This window comes from Scyliorhinus canicula, chromosome 22 (assembly GCF_902713615.1).
Source record: "Scyliorhinus canicula chromosome 22, sScyCan1.1, whole genome shotgun sequence".
Taxonomy (NCBI): Eukaryota; Metazoa; Chordata; class Chondrichthyes; order Carcharhiniformes; family Scyliorhinidae; genus Scyliorhinus; species Scyliorhinus canicula.
Genome location: NC_052167.1, coordinates 29,144,086 through 29,170,496, shown reverse-complemented (window position 1 = coordinate 29,170,496; position 26,411 = coordinate 29,144,086). Strand labels below are relative to the sequence as shown.

General features: G+C 51.1%; 1 protein-coding gene across 1 annotated transcript in view; it reads left to right on the top strand.

The window, feature by feature from the left end:
- Positions 1-26,411, top strand: part of LOC119956246 (polyunsaturated fatty acid 5-lipoxygenase-like) — a 77,280-nt gene that overhangs the window by 29,667 nt on the left and 21,202 nt on the right. The window contains exons 4-7 of the mRNA XM_038783280.1: positions 5,068-5,296; positions 9,187-9,273; positions 9,352-9,530; positions 19,584-19,705. Of these exons, the coding sequence (XP_038639208.1) occupies positions 5,068-5,296; positions 9,187-9,273; positions 9,352-9,530; positions 19,584-19,705 (617 nt within the window). The remainder of the gene's footprint in view (positions 1-5,067; positions 5,297-9,186; positions 9,274-9,351; positions 9,531-19,583; positions 19,706-26,411) is intronic.

The window sequence follows — 26,411 nt, the reverse complement described above, 5'->3', positions numbered from 1 at the left end:
CGGGATGCAGTGGGGATGAAGCGGGGATGCAGCGGGGGATGAAGCGGGGATGCAGTGGGGATGCAGCGGGGATGAAGCGGGGATGAAGCGGGGATGCAGCGGGGGATGAAGCGGGGGATGCAGCGGGGATGCAGCGGGGATGCAGCGGGGATGAAGCGGGGATGCAGCGGGGGATGCAGCGGGGATGCAGCGGGGATGCAGCGGGGATGAAGCGGGGATGCAGCGGGGGATGAAGCGGGGATGAAGCGGGGATGCAGCGGGGATGCAGCGGGGATGCAGCGGGGGATGAAGCGGGGATGCAGCGGGGATGCAGCGGGGATGCAGCGGGGGATGAAGCGGGGATGCAGCGGGGATGCAGCGGGGGATGAAGCAGGGATGAAGCGGGGATGCAGCGGGGATGCAGCGGGGATGCAGCGGGGGATGAAGCGGGGATGAAGCGGGGATGCAGCGGGGATGAAGCGGGGATGCAGCGGGGGATGAAGCGGGGATGAAGCGGGGATGCAGCGGGGATGCAGCGGGGATGCAGCGGGGGATGAAGCAGGGATGCAGCGGGGATGAAGCGGGGATGAAGCGGGGGATGAAGCGGGGATGAAGCGGGGATGCAGCGGGGATGAAGCGGGGATGAAGCGGGGATGAAGCGGGGATGAAGCGGGGATGCAGCGGGGATGCAGCGGGGATGCAGTGGGGATGAAGCGGGGATGCAGCGGGGATGAAGCGGGGATGCAGCGGGGATGAAGCGGGGATGCAGCGGGGGATGCAGCGGGGATGAAGCGGGGGATGCAGCGGGGATGAAGCGGGGATGCAGCGGGGATGAAGCGGGGATGCAGCGGGGATGAAGCGGGGATGAAGCGGGGGATGAAGCGGGGATGCAGCGGGGATGAAGCGGGGGATGAAGCGGGGATGAAGCGGGGATGCAGCGGGGATGAAGCGGGGATGAAGCGGGGGATGAAGCGGGGATGCAGCGGGGATGAAGCGGGGATGAAGCGGGGGATGAAGCGGGGATGAAGCGGGGATGCAGCGGGGATGCAGCGGGGATGAAGCGGGGATGAAGCGGGGATGAAGCGGGGATGCAGCGGGGATGAAGCGGGGATGCAGCGGGGATGCAGCGGGGATGAAGCGGGGATGAAGCGGGGATGAAGCGGGGATGAAGCGGGGATGAAGCGGGGGATGCAGCGGGGATGCAGCGGGGATGCAGCGGGGATGAAGCGGGGATGCAGCGGGGATGAAGCGGGGATGAAGCGGGGGATGCAGCGGGGATGCAGCGGGGATGCAGCGGGGATGAAGCGGGGGATGCAGCGGGGATGAAGCGGGGATGAAGCGGGGATGCAGCGGGGGATGAAGCGGGGATGCAGCGGGGATGAAGCGGGGGATGCAGCGGGGATGAAGCGGGGATGAAGCGGGGATGAAGCGGGGATGAAGTGGGGATGAAGCGGGGATGAAGCGGGGATGAAGCGGGGATGAAGCGGGGATGAAGCGGGGATGAAGCGGGGATGAAGCGAGGAACTCTGGGGGGGGCGGCAGCATTGCCCATGGGCGGGCGATGGGGGGGTGATCATCGAATTACACAGAACAAGAGGCCGTTCCACCCATCCTGTCTGTCCCATCTCTGAGAGACATGCCCAACTACTCCCATTGCTCTGCACAGCCTGTTGTCTGTCAGCGTTTAACCAGTTTCCTCGTGAGAGTTCGATTCAGCCTGTTCCCAAATCGTAACTTGAAAGATCAGTCTCCTCACCTCTCTCTCCGATTCTAATTTTAAAAAAATCGGTGTCCTCTGATGCCCTACCTCCCTGACCGTGGAAACACTTTCTCCCCGTCTTTGCTCCAAAATCACACAATGATGTTGACCGCCCCGATTAAATCCTCTCATCCTTCTCTGCTGTACGGAGAACAATCCCAGATTCTCCATCCTCCCAAGTAACTGAACTCCCCTCATTCCTGGTACCATTTCAGTGGATCTCCTCCACACCTTCCCCTGCCCTCCTTCCGAAATTACCATCCCAGAATTGGACAGAGTACTCCATGCAGAACCAGTGATTTATAGATGTTGACCATTACTGTGCAGAGAGTTTCAGAGAAAAAAGAGGCCAGAATCCCACATGGGCAGACCGCAGGAGCCATGTAGAGAGGAAATTAAATAAAGTTCTCTATTTATGAATTCACTATCGTAAAAAACACCTGTATTGATAAAGAACATTTCTGTCCATGTGGAGTTTGCACAATCTCCCCATGTCCGCGTGAGTCTCACCCCCACAACCCAAAGATGTGCAGGGTAGGTGGATTGGCAATGCTAAACTACCACATAATTGGAAAAACAAAAGATTTGGGTACTCTAAATTTATTTTTAAATATAGGTAAAGAACATTTATTCACTACATTTAAATTCCTTGATCCCTCGGACAGCATGGCGGCGCAGTAGCTAGCACTGCTGCCTCACGGTGCCGAGAGCCTGGGTTCGATCCCAGCTCCGGGTCATTGTCCATGTGAAGTTTGCACATTCTCCCCGTGTCTGCGTGGGTGTCACTCCCAGATTTCTGGTGTGACCCCCCCCCCCCCCCCAGGATTCTCCGTCTCGCCAGCCAGTCAATGGGGTTTCCTATTGTGGGCAGCCCCACGCCGTCAGGAAACCCCCAGGCTGCAGGCCCAATGGAAAGTCCCGACAGCGGAGAATCCAGCCCCTGTCCTTCACTCACTTGTGATACTAATAAAGATTATTATTATTCACCTTGCTCCTGCCATCACCTTCCTCCTGTCTTCACCTTCCTCCTGTCTTCACCTTGCTCCTGTCTTCACCTTGCTCCTGTCTTCACTTTGCTCCTGTCTTCACCTTCCTCCTGTCTTCACTTTGCTCCTGTCTTCACCTTGCTCCTGTCTTCACCTTGCTCCTGTCTTCACTTTGCTCCTGTCTTCACCTTCCTCCTGTCTTCACCTTCCTCCTGTCTTCACCTTGCTCCTGTCTTCACTTTGCTCCTATCTTAATACCAAAACTGAACACAATACACCAGGTGTGGCCTCACTAACACCTTATACAATTGCAGCATAACCTCCGCAGTCTTAAACTCCATACCTCTAGCAATGAAGGACAAAATTTAATTTGCCTTCTTAATCACCTGTTGCACTTGTAAACCAACCTTCTGTGACTCATGTACTAGCACACCCAAGTCTGTCTGAATAGCGGCATGCTTTAATATTTTATCATTTCAATAATAATCCCGTTTGCTGTTATTCCTACCAAAATGGATAACCTCACATTTGTCAACATTGTATTCCATCTGCCAGACCCGAGCCCATTCACTTAACCTATCCAAATCCCTCTGCAGACTTCCAGTATCCTCTGCACTTTTTGCTTTACCACTCATCTTAGCGTCGTCTGCAAACTTGGACACATTGCCCTTGATCCCCAACTCCAAATCATCAATGTAAATTGTGAACAATTGTGGGCCCAACACGGATCCCTGAGGGACACTACTAGCTACTGATTGCCAACCAGAGAAACACCCATTAATCCCCACTCTTTGCTTTCTATTAATTAACCAATCCTCTATCCATGCTACTACTTTATCTTATGCTGCAACCTTTTGTGTGGCACCTTGTCAAAGGCTTTCTGGAAATCCAGATATACCACATCCATTGGCTCCCCATTATCTACTGCACTGGTAATGTCCTCAAAAAACACCACCTCCCTTACCATCCACTCTGTCCTTCCAAATAGTTTGATACCCTCAGATATTTAACTCCCAGTCGTGACCATCTGCTGCCTTCACTTTGCTCCTGTCTTCACCTTGCTCCTGTCTTCACTTTGCTGCTGTCTTCACTTTGCTGCTGTCTTCACCTTGCTGCTGTCTTCACCTTGCTCCTGTCTTCACTTTGCTCCTGTCATCACTTTGCTCCTGCCTTCACCTTGCTCCTGTCTTCACCTTGCTGCTGTCTCAGCTTCCTCCTGTCTTCACTTTGCTCCTGTCTTCACTTTGCTGCTGTCTTCATCTTCCTCCTGTCTTCACCTTGCTCCTGCCTTCACCTTGCTCCTGTCTTCACCTTGCTCCTGTCTCACTTTACTCCTGTCTTCACTTTGCTCCTGTCTTCACTTTGTTGTTGTCTTCATCTTGCTCCTGTCTTCACTTTGCTGCTGTCCTCGCCTTGCTCCTGCCTTCACTTTCCTGGCCTCGGCACCTTGCTGGTGCCTTTATGAATACCCATCAGGCTATAGTGTCACTTGTAACTTGCCCATATTTCCCAGAAGGTTTCGGACCAGAGCTACAGTTTATATGAATATATTTAATCTCCTCGCTAACACCTTCCTCTGCTCTATAACCTCTATAACCTCTAGGGCAGCACGGTAGCATTGTGGTTAGCAGAATTGCTTCACAGCTCCAGGGTCCCAGGTTCAATTCTGGCTTGGGTTACTGTCTGTGCGGAGTCTGCACATCCTCCCCGTGTGTGCGTGGGTTTCCTCCGGGTGCTCCGGTTTCCTCAAACAGTGCAAAGATGTGCAGGTTAGGTGGATTGGCCATGATAAATTGCCCTTAGTGTCCAAAATTGCCCTTAGTGTTGGGTGGGGTTACTGGGTTATGGGGATAGGGTGGAGGTGTTGACCTTGGGTAGGGTGCTCTTTCCAGGAGCCGGTGCAGACTCGATGGGCTGAATGGCCTCCTTCTGCACTGTAAATTCTATGATAATCTATGACCAACGTCCTATCTAGCTTTGTGGTCTTTATCTTCCTCTGTTCCGTTACCCCTTCACTTTTATCACATTAATTTAATTCTCTCTCATTGTCCTGCGCATTCCTCCCTCACTGACTTCACTGTGTTTTCTCGACTGATGATTCAGACTAAACCCATCCCATCAATGTAATGCTCCTGCTCTCTGATTTCCCAGTATTCCCGCAATACAAACAGCTCCAACTAATGAAATTCCACAATCCCCACGTTGAGCCCGTCCTCAATATGCCACCCGCTTTGAACCATATCTGCTGCATTTTTTAACGGGATTCATTTCTGATTTAATTTCTATATTTTGATTTCTGATGAAAACTCAGTGAAAGCTACGGATCGAATCCCTCACCACCAGTGACGTGAGCATTGTTTCTTCACAGCTGAAACAAGACCCGGGGCCTGATAATCCCATATTCCTCCCCACCGACTCGAAGAATGATTGGCTGTTGGCAAAAATATGGGTGAGGTCCACGGACTTCCAGATCCATCAGACTGTCACCCACCTCCTCAACACTCACCTCATGTCGGAAGTGTTCGGGATCGCTCTGTATCGACAGCTACCAGCCGTGCACCCTCTGTTTAAGGTATGTTCTCCGCTGACCCCAGTCCCCTATTGGTCACCTGGATAACAACAGAAGCATCTGCTCAGTATGAACCAGGTGAGACTGGGGGGGGGGGGGGGGGGGGGGGGGAGGAGTTAAGAGGCTTCACTGCCACCCAGCTCAAACTGATGGAAATGTTTCCTTCTGCTGGCAGTTCGAGGTTTATAGATCAGTACAGCACAGAACAGGCCCTTCGGCCCTCGATGTTGTGCCGAGCCATGATCACCCTACTCAAACCCACGTATCCACCCTATACCCGTAACCCAATAACCCCCCCCTTAACCTTACTTTTTTTTAGGACACTACGGGCAACTTAGCATGGCCAATCCACCTAACCCGCACATCTTTGGACTGTGGGAGGAAACCGGAGCACCCGGAGGAAACCCATGCACACAGGGGGAGGACGTGCAGACTCCGCACAGACAGTGACCCAGCCGGGAATCGAACCTGGGACCCTGGAGCTGTGAAGCAATTATGCTAACCACCATGCTACCATGCTGCCCACGGTTAAAAGACAACTTGATTGAAACGTGGAAGGTGCTGAGGGGTATTGACACGGTGGATGAGGATGTTCTTCAACGAGGGGGTCACCACCCAAATATGTGCAGGTTAGGTGGATTGGCCATATTAAATTTCCCCTTAGTGTTCAGAAAGGTTAGGTTTGGTTACTAGGTTGAGGGGGACCAGGTGGAGGCGTGCGCTTCAGTAGAGTGCTCTGTCCAAGAGCCGGTGCAGAACTCAATAGGCCGAATAGCCTCCCTCTGCACTGTAAATTCTCTGATTCTAGAAGTCTCCAACAGATCTAAATCCTGCTGTATCCTCTGACAGTCCTCATCTCTATCCGCAAACCCACCAACCTTTGAGTCGTCCGCAAACTTACTAATCAGACCAGTTACATTTTCCTCCAAATCATTTATATATACTACGAACAACAAAGGTCCCAGCGGAACACCATTAGTCACAGCCCTCCTATCAGAAAAGCATTGCTATTCTCTGTCTCCTGTGACCTAGCCAGTTCTGTCCAACTTGCCAGCTCACCTCTGATCCTGTGTGACTTCACCTTTTGTACCAGTCTGCCACGAGGGACCATGTCAAAGGCCTTACTGAAGTCCATATAGACAACATCCACTGCCCTACCCTCATCAATCATCTTCGTCACTTCCTCGAAAAACTCTGCCAAGTTAGTGAGACACGGCCACCCCTTCACAAAACCGTGTTGCCTCTCGCTAATACGTCCACTTGCTTCCAAACGGGAGTAAATCCTGTCTCGAAGAACTCTCTGCATTAATTTCCCTACCACTGACGTAAGGCTCCCCAGCCTGTAATTTCCTGGACTATCCTTGCTACACTTCTGAAACAAAGGAACAACATTTGCTATTCTCCAGTCCTCCGGGACATCACCTGAAGACAGTGAGGATCCAAAGATTTCTATCAAGGCCCCAACAATTTCCTCCCTTGCCTCCCTCAGTATGCAGAAAGTAAGGAGGCATGGGATAGTGGTAAATTTGGCCAGTTGGATAACAAACTGGCTAATCGATAGAAGTCAGAGAGTGGTGGTGGATGGCAAATATTCAGCCTGGAGCCCAGTTATCAGTGGCGTACCGTAGGGATCAGTTCTGGGTCCTCTGCTGTTTGTGATTTTCATTAATGACTTGGATGAGGGAGTTGAAGGGTGGGTCAGTAAATTTGCAGATGATACAAAGATTGCTGGATGTGTGGATAGTGAGGAGGTGGTTAGCATAAATGCTTCACAGCTCCAGGGTCCCAGGTTCGATTCCCGGCTGGGTCACTGTCTGTGCGGAGTCTGCATGTCCTCCGGTTTCCTCCGGGTGCTCCGGTTTCCTCCCACAGTCCAAAGATGTGCGGGTTAGGTGGATTGGCCATGCTAAATTGCCCATTGCCCGTAGTGTCCTAAAAAGTAAGGTTAAGGGGGGGGGGGGGGGTTGTTGGGTTACGGGTATAGGGTGGATACATGAGTTTGAGTAGGGTGATCATTGCTCGGCACAACATCGAGGGCCGAAGGGCCTGTTCTGTGCTGTACTGATATGTCTATGGCTGTTGTCAGCTGTAAAGAGACATAGATAGGATGCAGAGCTGGGCTGAGAAGTGGCAGATGGAGTTTAACCCTGACAAGTGTGAGGTTGTCCATTTTGGAAGGACAAATATGAATGCGCAATACAGGGTTAACGGTAGGGTTCTTGGCAATGTAGAGGAGCAGAGATATCTTGGGCAGCACGGTAGCATTGTGGATAGCACAATTGCTTCACAGCTCCAGTGTCCCAGGTTCAATTTCGGTCTGTGTGGAGTCTGTACATCCTCCCCGTGTCTGCGTGGGTTTCCTCCGGGTGCTCCGGTTTCCTTCCACAGTCCAAAGATGTGCAGGTTGGGTGGATTGGCCATGATAAATTGCCCTTAGTGTCCAAAATTCTATAATTAACCTAGGACAAAAGTTCGGCACAACATTGTGAGCCGGAGGGCTTGTTCTGTGCTGTATTTCTCTATGTTCTATGTTCTATTCTGGGTTAGATCCCATCAGGCCCTGGGGACTTGTCTACCTTAATGTTTTTCAAGATGCCCAACACCTCCTCCTTTTTGATCTCAATGTGACCCAGACTATCTACACATCCTTCTCCAGTCTCATCATTCACCAAGTCCTCCTCTTTGGTGAATACTGATGCAAAGTACTGATTCAGTACCTCGCCCATTTCCTCCGGCTCCACGCATAGATTCCCTCTCCTGTCCTCGAATGGCCCAACCCTCTACCTGGCTGCCCTCTTGCTCTTTACATACGTGTAAAAAGCCTTGGGATTTTCCTCAATCCTGTATGCCAATGACTTTCACAGTAACTTCACTGCAGTGTTAATGTAAGCCTATTTGTGACAATAATAAAGATTATTATATTATTATTATTCCATCACCCATTTTAGCCCTCCTGACTCCTTGCTTAAGTTCCTTCCTACTTTCCTTATATTCCACACAGGCTTAGTCTGCTCCCAGCCTTCTAGCCCTGACAAATGCCTCCTTTGTCTTCTGGACTAGACTCACAACATCTATCGTTATCCAAGGTTCCTGAAACTTGCCATATTTATCCTTCTTCCGCACAGGAACATGCCGGTCCTGAATTCTTTTCAACCGACATTTGAAAGCCTCCCGCATGTCAGGTGTTAATTTACCCTCAAACATCCGCCCCCAATCTAGATTATTCAGTTCCTGCCGAATATTGTTATAATTAGCCTTCCCCCAATTTAGCACATTCACCCTCGGACTATTATCTTTATCCAACAGTACCTTAAAATCTACTAAATTGTGGTCACTATTCCCGAATTGCTCCCCTATTGACACATTGACCACCTGACTGGGCTCATTCCCCAATACCAGATCCAGTCCAGCCCCTTCCCTAGTTGGACTATCTACATACTGTTTCAAGAAGCCCTCCTGGATGCTCCTTACAAGCAGCATAATAGTATAGTGGTTAGCACTGTTGCTTCACAGCGCCAGGGTTCCAGGTTCGATTCCCGGCTTGCGTCCCTGTCTGTGTGGAGTCTGCATGTTCTCCCCCGCGTCTGCGTGGGTTTCCTCCGGGTGCTCCGGTTTCCTCCCACAAGTCCCGAAAGACGTGCTGTTAGGTGAATTGGACATTCTGGACGCCTGTGTACCCGAACAGGCGCCGGAGTGTGGCAACTAGGGGCTTTTCACAGTAACTTCATTGCAGTGTTAATGTAAGCCTACTTGTGACAATAAAGATAACTATTAATTTTCTTTTTTATTATTATCTACGTCTCGAGCACAAAGTGAGTGCCAGTCAATATAGGGGAAGTTAAAATCATTAAAAAGTTTAAAAATTAAATCTTCCTTTTCTTTGTTGTCTTCAGCTGTTAGTTCCTCATGTGCGATTTACAATTGCAATAAACACCAAGGCCAGGGAGCAGTTAATCTGTGAGTGTGGTCTCTTTGACAAGGTAAGTCGAGTTCTAAACTTGTCCATTGTCCTGTCTGGAGAGGGTTGTGTATCTGACGTCCACCTTGTTGTGAAACAGGCAAATGCTACAGGAGGAGGGGGCCATGTGCGCCTGGTACAGCGAGCTATGCTGACGCTCAACTACAAAATGTTCTGCTTCCCGGAGAGCATCCAGATGCGAGGTGTTGGCTGTAAAGAAGAGCTTCCTTATTACTACTTCAGAGATGACGGGGTGGCAGTCTGGGAGGCGGTCCAGAGGTAAGCTAGATACTTTCCCAATGTCTGTGATCCAGGGTGCGTGCAGCAGAGTGTTCAGGGTGTGGTGATTGTGTATCAGTGTAGATGCAATACAACTGAGCAAGCACTAGAGGGAGCACGGGAGAGCTATAAATACACAGGGACAGGAAGTCAGGACACACTTCACGGAAGGGAGAACTGGTAGCAGGACACAGACACACAGGCAGGCAGCATTTGAGGTAGCCGTAAGTTAAGATCTGAAGACAGAACAAATTCACAATAAAGCATCTTCTCCACCTTTGAGACTACGAGCTTTATTAAGACACGCAGAACAACACACAGGGAAGGTGATAAAGATAAACCCCAGGAAGGTTTACCTCCGCTGACAAGCGTCCTGTTGGGGATTGGGGCGAGGGGTAGGGGGGTGTCTGGAATTCGCTGCCCGAGTTGGTGGTGGAGACAGAGACCCGAAACTCTTTTAGAAAGTACCTGGATCTGCACCTTAAGTGCTGTCAGCTACAGGGCTGTGGGCCGGGTACAGGAAGGTGGGATTAGAAAGGGCACCTGGGTGTCTTTGGGCTGGCATGGACAAGATGGGCCGAATATCCTCCTCCTATGCTGTAACTTTACTCGGCTGTGCCACAGAGAAAATGTCCGGATCTCTGTCAGGGCTGGAAGAAGATCAAATCTGATATCAAATCCTGCCTCTCTGCCCATCATCATACTAACCCGTCTCTACCCTGGACCCACTGCCTGTCCTCCTCGCAGTTAACCTCTCAGCTTGGGTGCACTCTGAAATATTGTTCCCGAGACCCAGATCATTTATTATATTCAGCAGACACTGACCACTTTCTGCTCTGCCCATCCAACACTGGAAACAATCACTCGACAGCCGACATCACCCTCCCATCACAGAGTGCCCAGGTTCTGGCCCAGATAGGCCCAAAGCCCACCTGACATTAGGCCTTGGGCCTTGTTTAGTCCAGGCTATCAGACACGGGGTTAGAACATAGAACAGTACAGCACAGAACAGGCCCTTCGGCCCTCGATGTTGTGCCGAGCAATGATCACCCTACTCAAACCCACGTAGCCACCCTATACCCGTAACCCAACAACCCCCCCCCCCCCCCCTTAACCTTACTTTTTAGGACACTACGGGCAATTTAGCATGGCCAATCCACCTAACCCGCACATCTTTGGACTGTGGGAGGAAACCGGAGCACCCGGAGGAAACCCACGCACACACGGGGAGGACGTGCAGACTCCGCACAGACAGTGACCCAAGCCGGGAATCGAACCTGGGACCCTGGAGCTGTGAAGCATTGATGCTAACCACCATGCTACCGTGCTGCCCTAATTGAGTCAATGCCCTGACTTGGGAGAAGGTGATGAGTGTTTGTCAGACTTTCGGAGGAGAGAGTTACAGAATTTCACAAACCTTCCTGACATCAGGCCCGAAACAGCCTGACTGGAATTTTGAAGGTTATTCCCCCTTGTTTGGGACTCCGGCAGCAACCTTTGCCAGCCCAACAGGAAAGGCTCCTCCCAGATCGGGCGCCATTTTGGATGGCCCTTCTAGGCCCTCCTCCCACATCTTTGACCCCCCCCCCCCTTCCTCCCCCCAACCTTGGGGAGGCCCCCGGAAACACCGCTTCACCCTCAAAATCCACCTGGTAGGACCCCCAGCCCCTCCGGGCCTAATCCCTGGCAATGCCAGCCTGGGAGTGCTGGGGTGACACTACCAGGGTGCCAGGCCAGCAGTGCCAAGGTGCCTGGGTGCCAAACGGAATGCCAGGGTGCCCGTCCTGGCCTCGACCACACAGGAGTCTCTAATAGCCTAGGATACCCCCCCCCACCCCCACCCCCCAGGTGCCATTACAACTGGTCCTCGTTTGTGTGGGCCAGTATTAAATCGATTACATTTAATAAATCTCGCAAGATGTTTCGAGCGTTGGGCTGCTGAATCGCACCCATTATATTGAAGCAAGTTTTTACCACCTGTTCCCATAATTTAATCCACGGGTCCCTGGTAACCCCCGTGTGAATCTGAAGCCCCCCCCCCCCCATTCCAAGGGCCAGATATCCTTGCTGACATGTGGGGCGGGATTCTCCGCAAACCGGTGGGGCGGGCAACTCCGGCGCAAAGGAGCGGCGGGAACCACGCCGGCGTCGGGCTGGCCAGAAAGTGCGGAATCCTCCCCACCTTCAGGGGCTAGGCCGGCGGCGGAGTGGTTTGTGCCGGCCGGCGCGGAAGGGGCTTGGCGCCACGCCCATCAGTGCCGAAGGGCCTCCGCCGACCGGCGCGAGTTGGCGCACGCGCGGGAGCGCCAGCGTGTGCTGGCGTCATCCCAGCGCATGCGCAGGGGGGGTTCGTGAGGCAGCAGTGCTAATCACTGCGCCACCGTGCTGGCCTGGTTGGAGTCATACGTGGCACAAAGGAAGATTATTGTGGTTATTGCAGGTCAGTCACATCAGTCCCGAGACATCACTGCAGGAGTTCCTCAGGATAATGTCCTCATGCCAACCATCTTCAGCTGCTTCATCAATCACCTTCCTTCCATCATGAGGTCAGAAGTTGAATGTTCATTGATGACTGCACAATGTTCAACACCATTCATGACACTGGTGCACTCATGCTGGTGTTGGCCTGAGAGAGAAAACTAACGGTGATGCGCCTATCCTGCCAACGGATTTCCACGATCTTGTGGAGGCAGCGCTGGTCCAACCTCTCCAGGGTTTTGAGGAAACTTCTGTACATAGTTCACGTCTCTGAGTCATACAGGATGTGGGCATCACTACTGCTCTGTAGACCATGAGCTTGGTGCTGGCATTGAGGTCCTGGTCTTCAAACGCTCTCTTTGTCAGGCGACTGGAAGCCATGTTGAACCTCACTGTCGATTTGTCTTCTTTTGTCGACAGCAGCCTCCCAAGGTTGGGAAGTGATCCAAGGTTTCCAAGGCCTCATTGTAGATTTTGATAACTGGGGGCAGTGTTATGGGGCGGGGGCAGGGTGGCGGAGGATCTTTGTTGTAGAAAATGAATGGAAAAATAAGAGAAAGACTCGGAAAGAGAGACATGAACAAACACAATGGAGCAGTCTTCCGAGAATGCAAACTTAATTTGATAAGGAAAAGTGAGGCTGACTTCGAGAGAGATCCTCTAACTTTTGTTTTAGGATCTAATATCTTTTCCTGTTCTTCCATGGCGTGTGGCCGTCGCTGGCTGAGCGTTTGTTGCTCATCCTGAATTACCCTTGAACTGAGTGTTTTGCTCGGCCATTTAAGAGGGCCACGTATGCAAATCTCCCCGGAACAGCCAATCAGAAGCTCTGTTCTGCTGCCCTCTGCTGGATGCTTGCCTTCACTCGAACTCCTCGGGTCACTTGCGCAGGTACACCTTCAACTTACGCTGACCGCACTGCACGTATGCAAATCTCCCCGTCTCTGGATTACTTGACGCAGGAACAACACCTCAGCCTCCTCAAACCTTTGAAAAAAAGGCTACAACGTGTTTGGGTAAAGAAGGCCTCGTGGGTGTCTCCATCTCCCTCAGCAGAACATTTATGTGGCGACTGTACTCAATGCTTCGGGGTTGGTGCCAGAGGTCTACAGGCAAAGAGAAATGGAAAAGTGAAATAGGTTGTGCAGGTCGACAAACTACAGCAACTTTGGGGAGATGATGGTGGATGAATTCAAACACAGTGTCCCTTAAGGATTAAGGTCTCACTTACAAGCCCACAGAAGGGAAGCCTTGATATTGGCAGTTGATTATGAATTAACCCATAAGGTCCCACACTGGAACCTTCCAGAGAAACTGAAAGGAGCAGAAGGTTGGAGAGGTCGGGGCGGGATTATCCGACCCCCCCGCCGGGTCGGAGAATCGCCGGGGGTCGGCGTGAATCCCGCCCCCGCCGGCCGCTGAATTCTCCGGCCCTCCAAAAGTCGGCGAGGAGTGAGTCGCGACGCCCGCCCCGGAGAATGGCGGGGACCGGCGCGACTCAATGGGCCCCCGGGGCTGCCCGAAGTCTCCGGCCCGTGATGGGCCGAAGCCCGCTGGTTGTTTGCCGGTCCTGCCGGCGTGGATCAGACTAGGCCCCTTACCGGCGGGACCTGGCGGCGTGGGCGAGCTCCGGTGTCCTGGGGGGGGGGGGGGGCGCAGGGCCATCTGGCCCCGGGGGGGTGCCCCCACGGTGACCTGGCCCGCGATCAGGGCCCACCAATCCGCGGGCGGGCCTGTGCCGTGGGGGCACTCTTTTCCTACTCGTCGGCCGTGTCAGCCTCTGCGATGGCCGACGCGCAGGTGACCCCCGCTCTGCGCATGCGCGGGGATGACATCAGCACCTGATTCCGCACCTTTCAGGCGGGCCGACGCCGGAGTGGTTCACGCCACTCCGTCCCACCGGGAGCCCCCGCCCCGCCCGGTACGGGAGAATCCCGCCCCATGCCTCAGAAAGGTAGCGAAGGTAAAGGACCAGGTTAGAAAAAGTGAAAGGTCAGAGGTCAGGTTTAGTTCAGGGGGACCAACAAGCTACTTTTGTCACAAGAAAGGGCACGTGAAGACTCGATGTTGGAAATTAAAAAGCAAACCTATAGTATTGGGAAGGTTATATGGTACCCCTCCACAAAATACTTCCCCAGTGAGGGAAGCCGGTCAGTTCTTCTGTGTTTAAAGTTGATCAGGCTGCAAGAAATTGTGTCAATGTTCTGTTTAAAAGGGAAGTCTTGTCTGCTGAAACAAGGAAGTTAATTGTTGTTCTGGAGATCAAGGATCAGCACAGTCACTAATGTTGGCAGGTTAAGGAATTCATCTCCAGAATGTTCCCTAAATAAACACATATTGATGAAGGGTATTGATGGAAATTATTGAACTGTTCTTTGGTATAGATTAATTAATTTAAATTGTAGCTTAATCACAGGTCCTGTAATTGTTGGTGTTTGTTCCGAACTTGCCTATTGGTCACGTAGATTTTGATGATTTAGCTGGAGATAAGGTAATGTCATCTCCGGTCATAGAGTCGTCCAGCGCAGAAAAGGCCCATCGAGTCTGCACCGACAATAATTCCCCCTAATCTCTGGCTAATCCCATTTATCAGCACTTGTCCCAGATCCTTGACTGTTTCAGGTGATCATCCAGCTGCTTTTTGAAGGTGTTGAGGTTTCCGGCCTCCAATACCTTCCCAGGGCCGCGCATTCCCGATTCTCACCACCCTCCGAGTGAAAAGAAATCTCAAATCCCCTCGGAATCTCCTGCCCCTCAGTCTAAAACCCCCTTGTCATTGACCCTCAACCAAGGGGAACAGCTGCTCCCTATTCGCCCTGTCCAAACCCCCTCATAATCCTCCACACCTCAATCACATCCCCCCTCAGCCTTCACTGCTCCAAGGAAAACAATCCAAGCCTTTCCAGCCTCTCCTTCCAGCTCAGATGGTCCATCCCAGGCAACATCCTGGTGAATCTCCTCTGCACCCTCTCCAGCGCAGTCGCCTCCTTCCGATAGTGAGGTGACCAGAGCTGCTCCCAGTGCTCCAGCTGCGGCCTCACCAACATTCTGTACGGCTCCAACATAACCTCATTGCTCTTATATTCTATGGCACTGCTGATAAAGGCAAGTGTTCCATCTGACTTCTTAACTACCCCATTCACTTATATCTCTTTATAGATATAACAAACAATACTGGTGCCAGCACTGATCCCTGTGGTACGCCTCCAGTTACTCAAACAGCCGTCTATCACCCTCTGTGTCCTATCACTAAACCAGTCTCGGATCCATCTCGACAAGTTTCATGTGCCTCACCTTCTCCCTTGTGCGACCATGTCAAAGGTTTTGCTAAAATCCATATAAACTGCATCAACTACACTACCTTTATCCACACACTCAGTCACTTTATCAAAAATTTCAATCAAATTTGTTAGACATGGGCCGGGATTCACCAATCTCGCGGCCGTGTTGGCGCCGGAATCAAAACCGGCGCGAGCGATGCCGGCGTCAAAAGGCCTCCATACCTAGTCATTCTCCTCTTCCTCGGGGGCTAGAACAGCACCAGAGGGCTGTGCGCTGCTCCGGCGCTGAAAGCCGGCCCGACACGGCCGGCGCGGGTCCGCACATGCACGCCACGGCCATCTCCGTGCCGGCCCCCGCGCAGCATGGCAGGGCCCTGCAGGGGCCCCCGGAATGAGTGCGCCCTACGCCGATTGGTAGCCCCCGATCGCGGGCCTGGCCACCGTGGAGCCCCCCCCCCCCAGACTTGGATCCCCCCCGCCCCCCCACTAAGACGGCCCCCGCAGCCAGAACGCCAAGGTCCTGCTGGGTGGGACCATACATGAACCATGTCGGTGGGACTCGGCAGAATTCGGCGGGCACTCGGCCTGTCGAGCGCGAAGAATCGCCACGGGGGCCGTTTTCAACAGTCCCCGACCAACGCCGCAGCGACTGCGTGGCTGAGATTGGCGCTGAGCGGCGTGGCGGGATTCTCGCGCTTCCCCGGCGATTCTCTGACCTGGCTCGGCTCGGAGAATCCCGGACATGACCTCCCTCTGACAAAGCCACGCTGACTATTCCTGACCTAACCGCGTGGAGATAGATTCTCTCCTTCAGAATGATCTCCAATAGATTCCCTCCCACTGGCGTGAGTCTCATCGCGCTGTAATTCCCTGGATTATCTCTCCAACCTTCTTGAGAAATGGAACAACATGAGCTGTTTCCAGTTCTCTGGCACCTCCCCCATGACGAACTCACTCAGAGCCCCTGCAATTTCCTGCCTCGACTCCCAAGCATACCATCTGCTCACCCCCCACTGCGCTTCCGTGAGCTAGCCCGCCCATGGCGCCAGACATTTCCCCACCTATTACCCCCCCCCCAACCCCCCCCCCCCCCCCCCCCCCCCCGCTCGGATACACATATGCAAACGTAAACAATCCTAACCCAATTGCCCAAAAGAAACATGCAAAGAAAAACAAAAAGAAGATCTAACATCTAACATTCACACCTCCAACCCCCATCAGTGCAAATGCAAATTTTAACTCAAGCAGCTTGTCCGCAGACCCCAACTCAATACAAAAGGCATTACAAGTAACGCCCAAAGGCAAAAACCTTTCTTTTTTTTCAAAAATTAGAAAAGAGAAGAGAGAAAAAAAAACGCACATGAACACTGCAGCAAAGTTCAGTCCAAGCACCTCAGTCCGACACCAGCCCTTTCCTTCTGGCGAAGTCCATCGCTTCCTCGGGCAACTCGAAGTAGAAATGTTGCTCTTCGTGCGTAACCCAAAGACGGGCCGGATACAGTCATCCAAATTTTACCTTCTTCTTAAAAAGGGTCATTTTATCTGGTTGAACCCTGATCTTCACCTGGCCACGTTCGCGCTCAGACCCTGATATATACACAGGACGCTGTTCTCCCATTTGCAACTCCGTGTCTGCCTGGCCCACCATAGAATGCTCTCCTTGTCCAGGTACCTGTGGAATCTCACCACCATTGCTCTCGGTGGTTCACCCCCATGCAGCTTCCTCGTGAGTGCTCTGGGCGCCCTGTCCACTTCCAAGGGTCGGGCGAATGCCCCCTCCCCCAGCAGCTTCTCGAACATACCCGCTATGTATGCCCCAGCGTCCGCTCCTTCAGACCCATCCGGGACCCCAACGATTCTCAGGTTTTGTCGTATCCCTCTATACCCATCCTATCCATGTGTTTGTCAAGGTGCCTTTTGAACGCCGTTAATGTATCTGCTTCCACAACCTCTCCTGGCAACGTGTTCCAGCCACTCACCACCCGCTGGGTAAAAAAACCTGCCTCGCACATCTCCTTGGTATGGGCCAGGGTTTAGAGAACCCCAAAGTGTATCATGGAGTTCACCTGACCCACAAAGTTTAATAGATTGTGGTATGGGGAGCACACGGCCCACTCTACAGGCGTGGTACAGCAGAAATGGAAAAGTATTTTTTAAAGCAAAACAATGTTTATTCTATGAACTTAAGTTAACCTTTTTAAAACATACGGTGAACATCTTAGCGACCATTAATTCAAATACAACCCCCAAAGACTAAGTAATCCTTTAAGCTTTGCTTTTAACATCCATACGACTTAAAACACCTTTTAGCAGAAGCACACCAGGTTAACATCACTACTGTTGTTAGTTTTAAATCATCAGGATTGATTTACAGTCTTTAGATTACAGAGAGAGATTCATACCCCTTCTGGCTGTGACTGCAGCTATCCAGCTCTGAAACCGAAACTAAAACGCACCCTGCAGCAAACAGCCTAAAACAAAAGCAAAAAGCTGACAGACAGCCCCACTCCACCCACTCTCTGACATCACTTCAGTAGTAAACATCCATTTCTTAAAGGTACTCTCACTATAGATATTTATATACACACCCATTTATAAACACCCATTTCTTAAAGGTACTCTCACATGACAGCCTTTGCCCCACGGACCTTAAACCTATGCCCCCTGGTGACTGACCCCTCCACCCTGGGAAAGAGTGCCTGCCCATCCACTCTATCCATGCCCCTCATAATCTTGTAGCCCTCTATCAGGTCACCCCTCAACCTCCGTCTTTCTAATGAAAACAGTCCGAGTCTATTCAGCCTCTCCACATAGCTAACACCCTCCAGACCAGGCAACATCCTGGTAAACCTCCTCTGACCCCTCTCCAAAGCCTCCACATCCTTCTGGTAGTGTGGCGGCCAGATTTGTGCGCAATATTCCAAGTGCGGCCTTACCAACGTTCTATACAACTGTAGCATGACTTGCCAGTTTTTATACTCGATGCCCCTTCCAATGAAGGCAATCATTCCGTCTGCTTTCTTGACTACCTTGTCCATTTGTGTGGCCACTTTCAAAGATCTGTGGGCCTGCACGCCCAGATCTCTCTGACCTTCTATATTCCTCAGAGTTTTACCATTTACTGTATATTTCCTCTGAACAGCACATGGCCTGGGTTAGGACCCGTCAGCAGAGTTTTGGATGACCTCAAATTTGTGACGGGTAGAATGTGAAAGGCTGGCGAGTAGTGTATCAGATAGTGCCAAGGTGTCAGAGGGCAGCGCCATAGCACTGTCCTGCCATGCACTGACCACACAGTGGCTCAGAGTTTGGAGGCGAGTACGTGGGCTTCACGTTGTGCCGGAGGTGAGAAGGGGTCAGGTGTATCCGGCTTAAAACTGAAAATTCATGTTCAAACGATGATTTCAAATATGCTAATCTTGTCCATACTCTCGCTGGGCGCAAAGCAGATTGCGTCACCAGCTGGGTACAGGGAGAATCTCAAAAGGGCTTCTCCCCATCGCAAATAGCGTCATGTCCCCCTCGCAAGATCCTCCGGCCATAACGCGAGTTGGTCCTGACCGCACAGCCAGAGAACGGCCCCCAATAACTGCCTTCTCTGCAGTTTCTCTTCTCCTGAGCTTCCGCACGACCAGCTGAGACACTAACGCTACTGCATTTGTTTGCAGTGACGGAGGATGGTCTCAGCATCGACGGACGCGGCTAAAATCATGCGCTGATTTCCAAACACAGTTTCCTTCAATCGGAAGGAAAAAAAAACAGAAGGATGTGGAGGCTTCGGAGAGGGTGCAGAAGAGATTTACCAGGATGTTGCCTGGTATGGAGGGCATTAGCTATGAGGAGAGGTTGGATAAACTCGGTTTGTTCTCACTGGAACGAAGGAGGTTGAGGGGCGACCTGATAGAGGTCTACAAAATTATGAGGGGCATAGACAGAGCGGATAGTCAGAGGCTTTTTCCCAGGGTAGAGGGGTCAATTACTAGGAGGCATAGGTTTAAGGTGCGAGGGGCAAGGTTTAGAGGACTTTTTTTACACGGAGGGTAGTGGGTGCCTGGAACTCGCTGCCGGAGGAGGTGGTGGAAGCAGGGACAACAGTAGCGTTTCAGGGTCACCTTGACAAATACATGAATAGGATGGGAATAGAGGGATACGGACCCCGGAAGTGTAGAAGATTTTAGTTTAGACGGGCAGCATGGTCGGCGCAGGCATGGAGGGCCGAAGGGCCTGTTCCTGTGCTGTATTGTTCTTTGTTCTTTGTTCACATTGCTTCTGATTGCTAATTTATTTCTGACAGTTTTGTCACAGAAGTGGTGAATATATACTACGATAACGATGAGGCTGTGCAAACAGACACAGAACTGCAGGCCTTTGTGAAGGATGTGTTCGTCTATGGCCTGAGGGACAATAAAAAAACAGGTAACCAGTCACCAGTTTGCAAAGATGTTTTTAATATTGTTGAATGACAGGGTTTCCCCTCAGCCCGAGTCTCGATGAGGAATTAACCTCGCTGCACAATGTTGACTTGATTCGGGTCCCTGGTACCCCCGCGCACTTCACCAATGACCATGCTTCATGTACAAACACTGAGAATTGGGGACTATTCAGCTGGGAAAAGCTTCGGAATTGAACCTGGCCCTGAGATTCCCTCGATTCCTGTAAGTTTGTTTTATTAATTCAGACGATGTGGGTGTCACTGGGCTGGGCCAGTGTTTATTACCCATCCCTAATTGCTCTTGAACTGAGTTGTTTGCTCAGCAATTCTAGAGGGCATTTGCTGTGGGACTGGAGTCACATGTAGGCCAGACCAGGTAAGGACGGCAGATTTCCTTCCCTAAAGGACATTAGTGATCCAGATGGGTTTTTGTCATTCACAACAATCGATAATGGGTTTCCAGGTCATTTTTACTTCCAGGGTTAGATTGTTAGATTTTTACTTCCAGGGTTTTTAAAAATTGAGTACAAGTTTCACTATCTGCTTGTGGTGGGTTTTCGAACGCGGGTCCCCAGCACATTACCCTGGGTCTCTGGTCCAGTGAAAATACCACAAGGCCATTGCCTCCTATCTCCTCCCCTCAATACGGCACAGACCCTTAGTCATGGTCACAGATATGTCAGCGTGACTCCAGTCTGCGACCTTACCTGTGAGCTGTAGGTTAATCATCAGAGTGCCCAGAATTGCACAATTCCTGTAGGTTATTGTAACTGTGGTCATGGTCTGATCTTAACGGACCATGACCACAGTACGGGCAGCACGGTAGCATGGTGGTTAGCATATATGCTTCACAGCTCCAGGGTCCCAGGTTCGATTCCCGGCTGGGTCACTGTCTGTGCGGAGTCTGCACGTCCTCCCCGTGTGTGCGTGGGTTTCCTCCGGGTGCTCCGGTTTCCTCCCACAGTCCAAAGATGTGCGGGTTAGGTGGATTGGCCATAATAAATTGCCCGTAGTGTCCTAAAAAAAAAAGTAAGGTTAAGGGGGGGGGGGGTTGTTGGGTTACGGGTATAGGGTGGATACGTGGGTTTGAGTAGGGTGATCATTGCTCGGCACAACATCGAGGGCAGAAGGGCCTGTTCTGTGCTGTACTGTTCTATGTTCTATGTTCAACCGGGTGATAAGGAGAATTGAACGAGGGCAGTACAGATAGTGGTGAATCACAGGAAATTATTGCTCGTGTTTAAAAATAGCCATATCAGATATTGGCTAAACTGCATATTCAGCAGACTTTTGGAACATGCGCCATACAAACACAGAGTTCACAAGGACAGCCTAGTCTAGATTATCTCTCCAGCTCTCGTGAAGCTAACCTTCCTGTTTCACTGTCTGCTCCCAAACTATCCCCCCTGTTCTCCTTGACACAGTTTCTCTGAGATCTGTGCTACACATCCCCTTCCCTGCCTTTCCCAGGGTTCCGACATCATTCCCTCACTCATCTCTTCTCAATCTTTTTACCTCTAACACAGGGATCACAGAATCACACAGCGCAGAAAACGCCCTTCGACCCATCCAGTCTGCACCAATGCATGAAAGGCCCTGACCTGCCCACCTAACCCCATTCACCAGCACTTGGCCCATAGCCTTGAATGTTGTGATGGGCCAAGTGCTCATCCAGGTACTTTGTAAAGGATGTGAGGCAACCCGCCTCTCCCACCCTCCCAGGCAGCGCGTTCCAGACCCTCACCACCCTCTGGGTAAAAAAACCTTTTCCTCAAATCCCCCCAATCCTCCCACCCCCTCACCTTGAACTTGCGTCCCCCTCGTAACTGACCCTTGAACTAAGGGGAACAGCTGCTCCCTATCCACCCTGCCCATGTCCCTCATAATCTTGTCCACCTCGATCAGGCCGCCCCTCAGCCTTCTCTGCTCCAGGGAAAACAACCCAAGCCTATCCAACCTCTCTCCATAACTGAAATGTTCCATCCCAGGCAACATCCTGGTGAATCCCCTCTGCACCCCCTCCAGTACAATCACATCCTTCCTATAATGTGGTGACCAGAACTGCACCCAGTGCTCCAGCTGTGGCCTCACCAAAGTTCTGTACAACCCCAACATGGCCTCCCTGCTTTTGTAATCTATGCCTCGATTGATAAAGACAACTGTCCCATATGCCTTTTCCCCCACCCTATTAACCTGCCCTTCCGCCTTCAGAGATCTATGGACAAACAGTCCAAGGTCCCTTTCTTCCTCAGGACTTCTCAATGATTCGGCAACAGACCCTTTGTTCCTCTGGACTTCCCAGTGTCAGAAATACCTCCTTGTCACATTACTCGGGGGTGGCATGGTAGCACAGTGGTTAGCACAGCTGCCTCACAGCACCAGGAACCCGGCCCAATTCCAACCTTGGGTCACTGTCTGTGCGGAGTCTGCACATCCTCCCCGTGTGTGCGTGGGTTTCCTCCGGGTGCTCCGGTTTCCTCCCACAGTCCAAAGATGTGGAGGTTAGGTGGATTGGCCATGATAAAATTACCCCTTAGGGGCAGGAATAGGGTGGGGGATTGGGCCTAGGTAGGGTGCTCTATCAAAGGGCTGGTGCAGACTCGATGGGCCAAATGGCCTCCATCTGCACTGTTGGGATCCTATCCTATTCCTATTCCGCTCCTTCCAGTGGATCACCTCACACTTTTCAGGGTTAAATTCCAGCAGCCACTTTTCTGCCCATATGACCATCCCGTCGATATCTTCGTGTAACCCAAGAAACTCAACCTCACTGTTAATCACCCGACAAATCTTTGTGTCATCCGCAAACTTACTGATCCTACCCCCCACATAGTCATCTATGTAATTTATAAAAATGATGAATAATAGGGGGCCCAGCACAGATCCCTGTGGTACCCCACAGGACACTGGCTTCCAGACACTAAAGCAGCCGGTCTGTCATCACCCTCTGTCTCCGACAGCTCAGCCAAATTTGAATCCACATTATCAAGTTACCCTGTATCCCACGTGCATTTGAGAGAGAAAGATAGAGAAATACAGCACAGAACAGGCCCTTCGGTCCACGATGTTGTGCCGAACTTTTGTCCTAGGTTAATCATAGAATTTTGGACACTAAGGGCAATTTATCATGGCCAATCCACCCAACCTGCACATCTTTGGACTGTGGGAGGAAACCGGAGCACCCGGAGGAAACCCACGCACACATGGGGAGGACGTGCAGACTCCGCACAGACAGTGACCCAAGCCGGAATCAAACCTGGGACCCTGGAGCTATGAAGCAATTGTTCTATCCACAATGCTACCCTGCTGCCCTTAAGAAGACATTCATCTACACTCCATTTGCCTTTTTAATACGTCTCCCATGTGGGACCTTGTCAACGGCTTTGCTGAAATTCATGTACACTACATCAACTGCAGTACCTTCATCTACACACCTGGTCACATGTTCAAAATATTCAATGAAATTTGTGAGGCCTGACCTCCCTCTGACAAAGCCACGCTGACTATTCCTGATCAGACCTTGCCTCTCCAAGTGGAGATAGATTCTCGCCTTCAGAATTTTCTCCAGTAGTTTCCCTCCCACTGACAGGAGATTCACTGGTCTGTAGTTCCCTGGCTTATCCCTACAGCCTTTCTGAAATAGTGGGACCACATCAGCAGCTCTCCAGTCCTCTGGCACCTCCCCCGGGGCCAGAGAGAAAGTAAAAATTTGGGTCAGAGCCTCTGCAATCTCCACCCTCGCCACCCACAGCATCCTGGGGCACAGTTCACCCGGACCTGGAGATTTGTCCACGTTTAAGCTCGCCAACACCTCCAATACCTTGTCACTCCCAATGATAATTTGCTGAAGAACCTCACAATCTCCCTCCCTGAATTCCATATCTACCTCCTCATTCTCTTGGGTGGAGACAGATGTGAAGTTATCAGCATCCTGGGACGGACATGAATGCAGATGTGCAGCAACAGTCAAACCAGCGACTGATTACATTATACGCACCAACCTAACAATATATTGTTAGGGGACAAACTAGGTCGCTAAAGAAGTAAAGATGGGGGCCCGGATTCTCCGATCCTGCGGCCAAGTTCTGAGCCGGTGTCAAAAGCGGCCCGAACGACTCCGGGGTCAAAGGGCCTCCAGGCCCAGGAATTCACCCCTTCCTCGGGGGCTAGTACGGAGTGGTGTCCGCTGCTCAGGGGCCTGAAAGTCAACGCGCCACAGCCGGCAAGGGTCCGCGCATGCGCGTGGGTTGCTGTCTCTGCGCCGGCCACCGGGCAATATGGCGCAGCAAAGTAATGGAAAGAGAGGAAGTGGTCGAGCGAGGGAACCATGGGTTACTAAAGCAGTTGAAACACTTGTCAAGAGGAAGAAGGAGGTTTATGTGAAGATGAGACGTGATGGTTCAGTTGGGTCGCTTGAGAGTTACAAGTTAGCTAGGAAGGATCTAAAGAGAGAGCTAAGAAGAGCCAAGCGAGGACATGAGAAGTCTTTGGCAGGTAGGATCAAGGATAACCCTAACGACTTCTATAGGTATGTCAGGAATAAAAGAATGACTAAGGTAAGAGTAGGGCCAGTCAAGGACAGTAGTGGGAAGTTGTGCGTAGAGTCTGAGGAGATAGGAGAGGTGCTAAATGAGTATTTTTCGTCAGAATTCACACAGGAAAAAGACAAAGTTGTCAAGGAGAATACTGAGATACAGGCTACTAGACTAGAAGGGCTTGAGGTTCATAAGGAGGAGATGTTAGCGATTCTGGAAAGTGTGAAAATAGATAAGTCCCCTGGGCTGGATGGGATTTATCCTAGGATTCTCTGGGAAGCTAGGGAGGAGATTGCTGAGCCTTTGGTTTTGATCTTTAAGTCATCTTTGTCTACAGGAATAGTGCCAGAGGACTGGAGGATAGCAAATGTTGTCCCCTTGTACAAGAAGGGGAGTAGAGATAACCCCAGTAACTATAGACCAGTGAGCCTTACTTCTGTTGTGGGAAAAGTCTTGGAAAGGTTTATAAGAGATAGGATGTATAATCATCTGGAAAGGAATAATTTGATTAGAGATAGTCAACATGGTTTTGTGAAAGGTAGGTCGTGCCTCACAAACCTCATTGAGTTCTTCGAGAAGGTGACCAAACAGGTGGATGAGGGTAAAGCAGTTGATGTGGTGTATATGGATATCAGTAAAGCGTTTGATAAAGTTCCCCACGGTAGGCTATTGCAGAAAATACAGAGGCATGGGATTCAGGGTGATTTAGCAGTTTGGATCAGAAATTGGCTAGTTGATAGAAGACAAAGAGTGGTGGTGATGGGAAATGCTCTGACTGGTGTCCAGTTACTAGTGGTGTGCCACAAGGATCTGTTTTGGGGCCGTTGCTGTTTGTCATTTTTATAAATGACCTGGAGGAGGGCGTAGAAGGATGGGTGAGTAAATTTGCAGATGACACTAATGTCGGTGGAGTTGTGGACAGTGCAGAAGGATATTACAAGTTACAGAGGGACATCGATAAGCTGCCGAGCTGAGCTGTCAGGTGGCAAATGGAGTTTAATGCAGGAAAGTGTGAGGTGATTCATTTTGGAAGGAATAACAGGAAGGCAGAGTACTGGGCTAATGGTAAGATTCTTGGTAGTGTGGACGAGCAGAGAGATCTCGTTGTCCATGTCCATAGATCCCTGAAAGTTGCCACCCAGATTGAGAGGGTTGTTAAGAAGGCATACGGTGTGTTAGCTTTTATTGGTAGAGGAATTGAGTTTCGGAGCCATGAGGTCATGTTGCAGTTGTACAAAACTCTGGTGCGGCCGCATTTGGAGTATTGTGTGCAGTTCTGGTCGCCACATTATCGGAAGGATGTGGAAGCATTGGAAAGGGTACAGAGGAGATTTTTTTTTTTTTTAGAACAGTACAGCACAGAACAGGCCCTTCAGCCCTTAATGTTGTGCCGAGCAATGATCACCCTACTCAAGCCCATGTATCCACCCTATACCAGTAACCGAACAACCCCCATTAACATTATTTTTTAGGACAGTACGGGCAATTTAGCCTGGCAAATCCATCTAACCCGCACATCTTTGGACTGTGGGAGGAAACCGGAGCACCCGGAGGAAACCAACGCACACACGGGGAATGTTGCCTGGTATGGAGGGAAGATCATATGAGGAAAGGCTGAAGGACTTGAGGCTGTTTTCGTTAGAGAGAAGAAGGTTAAGAGGGGACTTAATTGAGGCATACAAAATGATCAGAGGGTTAGATAGGGTGGACATTGAGAGCCTTTTTCCTCTGATGGTGATGTCCAGCATGAGGGGACATAGCTTTAAATTGAGGGGAGATAGATACAGGACAGATGTGAGAGGTAGATTCTTTACTCAGAGAGTAGTTGTGGTGTGGAACGCCCTGCCTGCAACAGTAGTAGACTCGCCAACTTTAAGGGCATTTAAGTGGTCACTGGATAGACATATGGATGAAAATAGAATAGTGTAGGTCAGATAGGCTTCAGATGGTTTCACAGGTCGGCGCAACATCGAGGGCCGAAGGGCCCGTACTGCACTGTAATGTTCTATGTTCTATGCAAAATGAAAACCTTTGATTAAAGGATTGGTGCTGGATATATCTAAACCTGGTCAGCTGAAATCTCCGTCGAGGAATTCCCAGTTACAATTGTAGACGTGGGCCCGGGGCACATGCAATATATGTGTGTGTGTTGAAC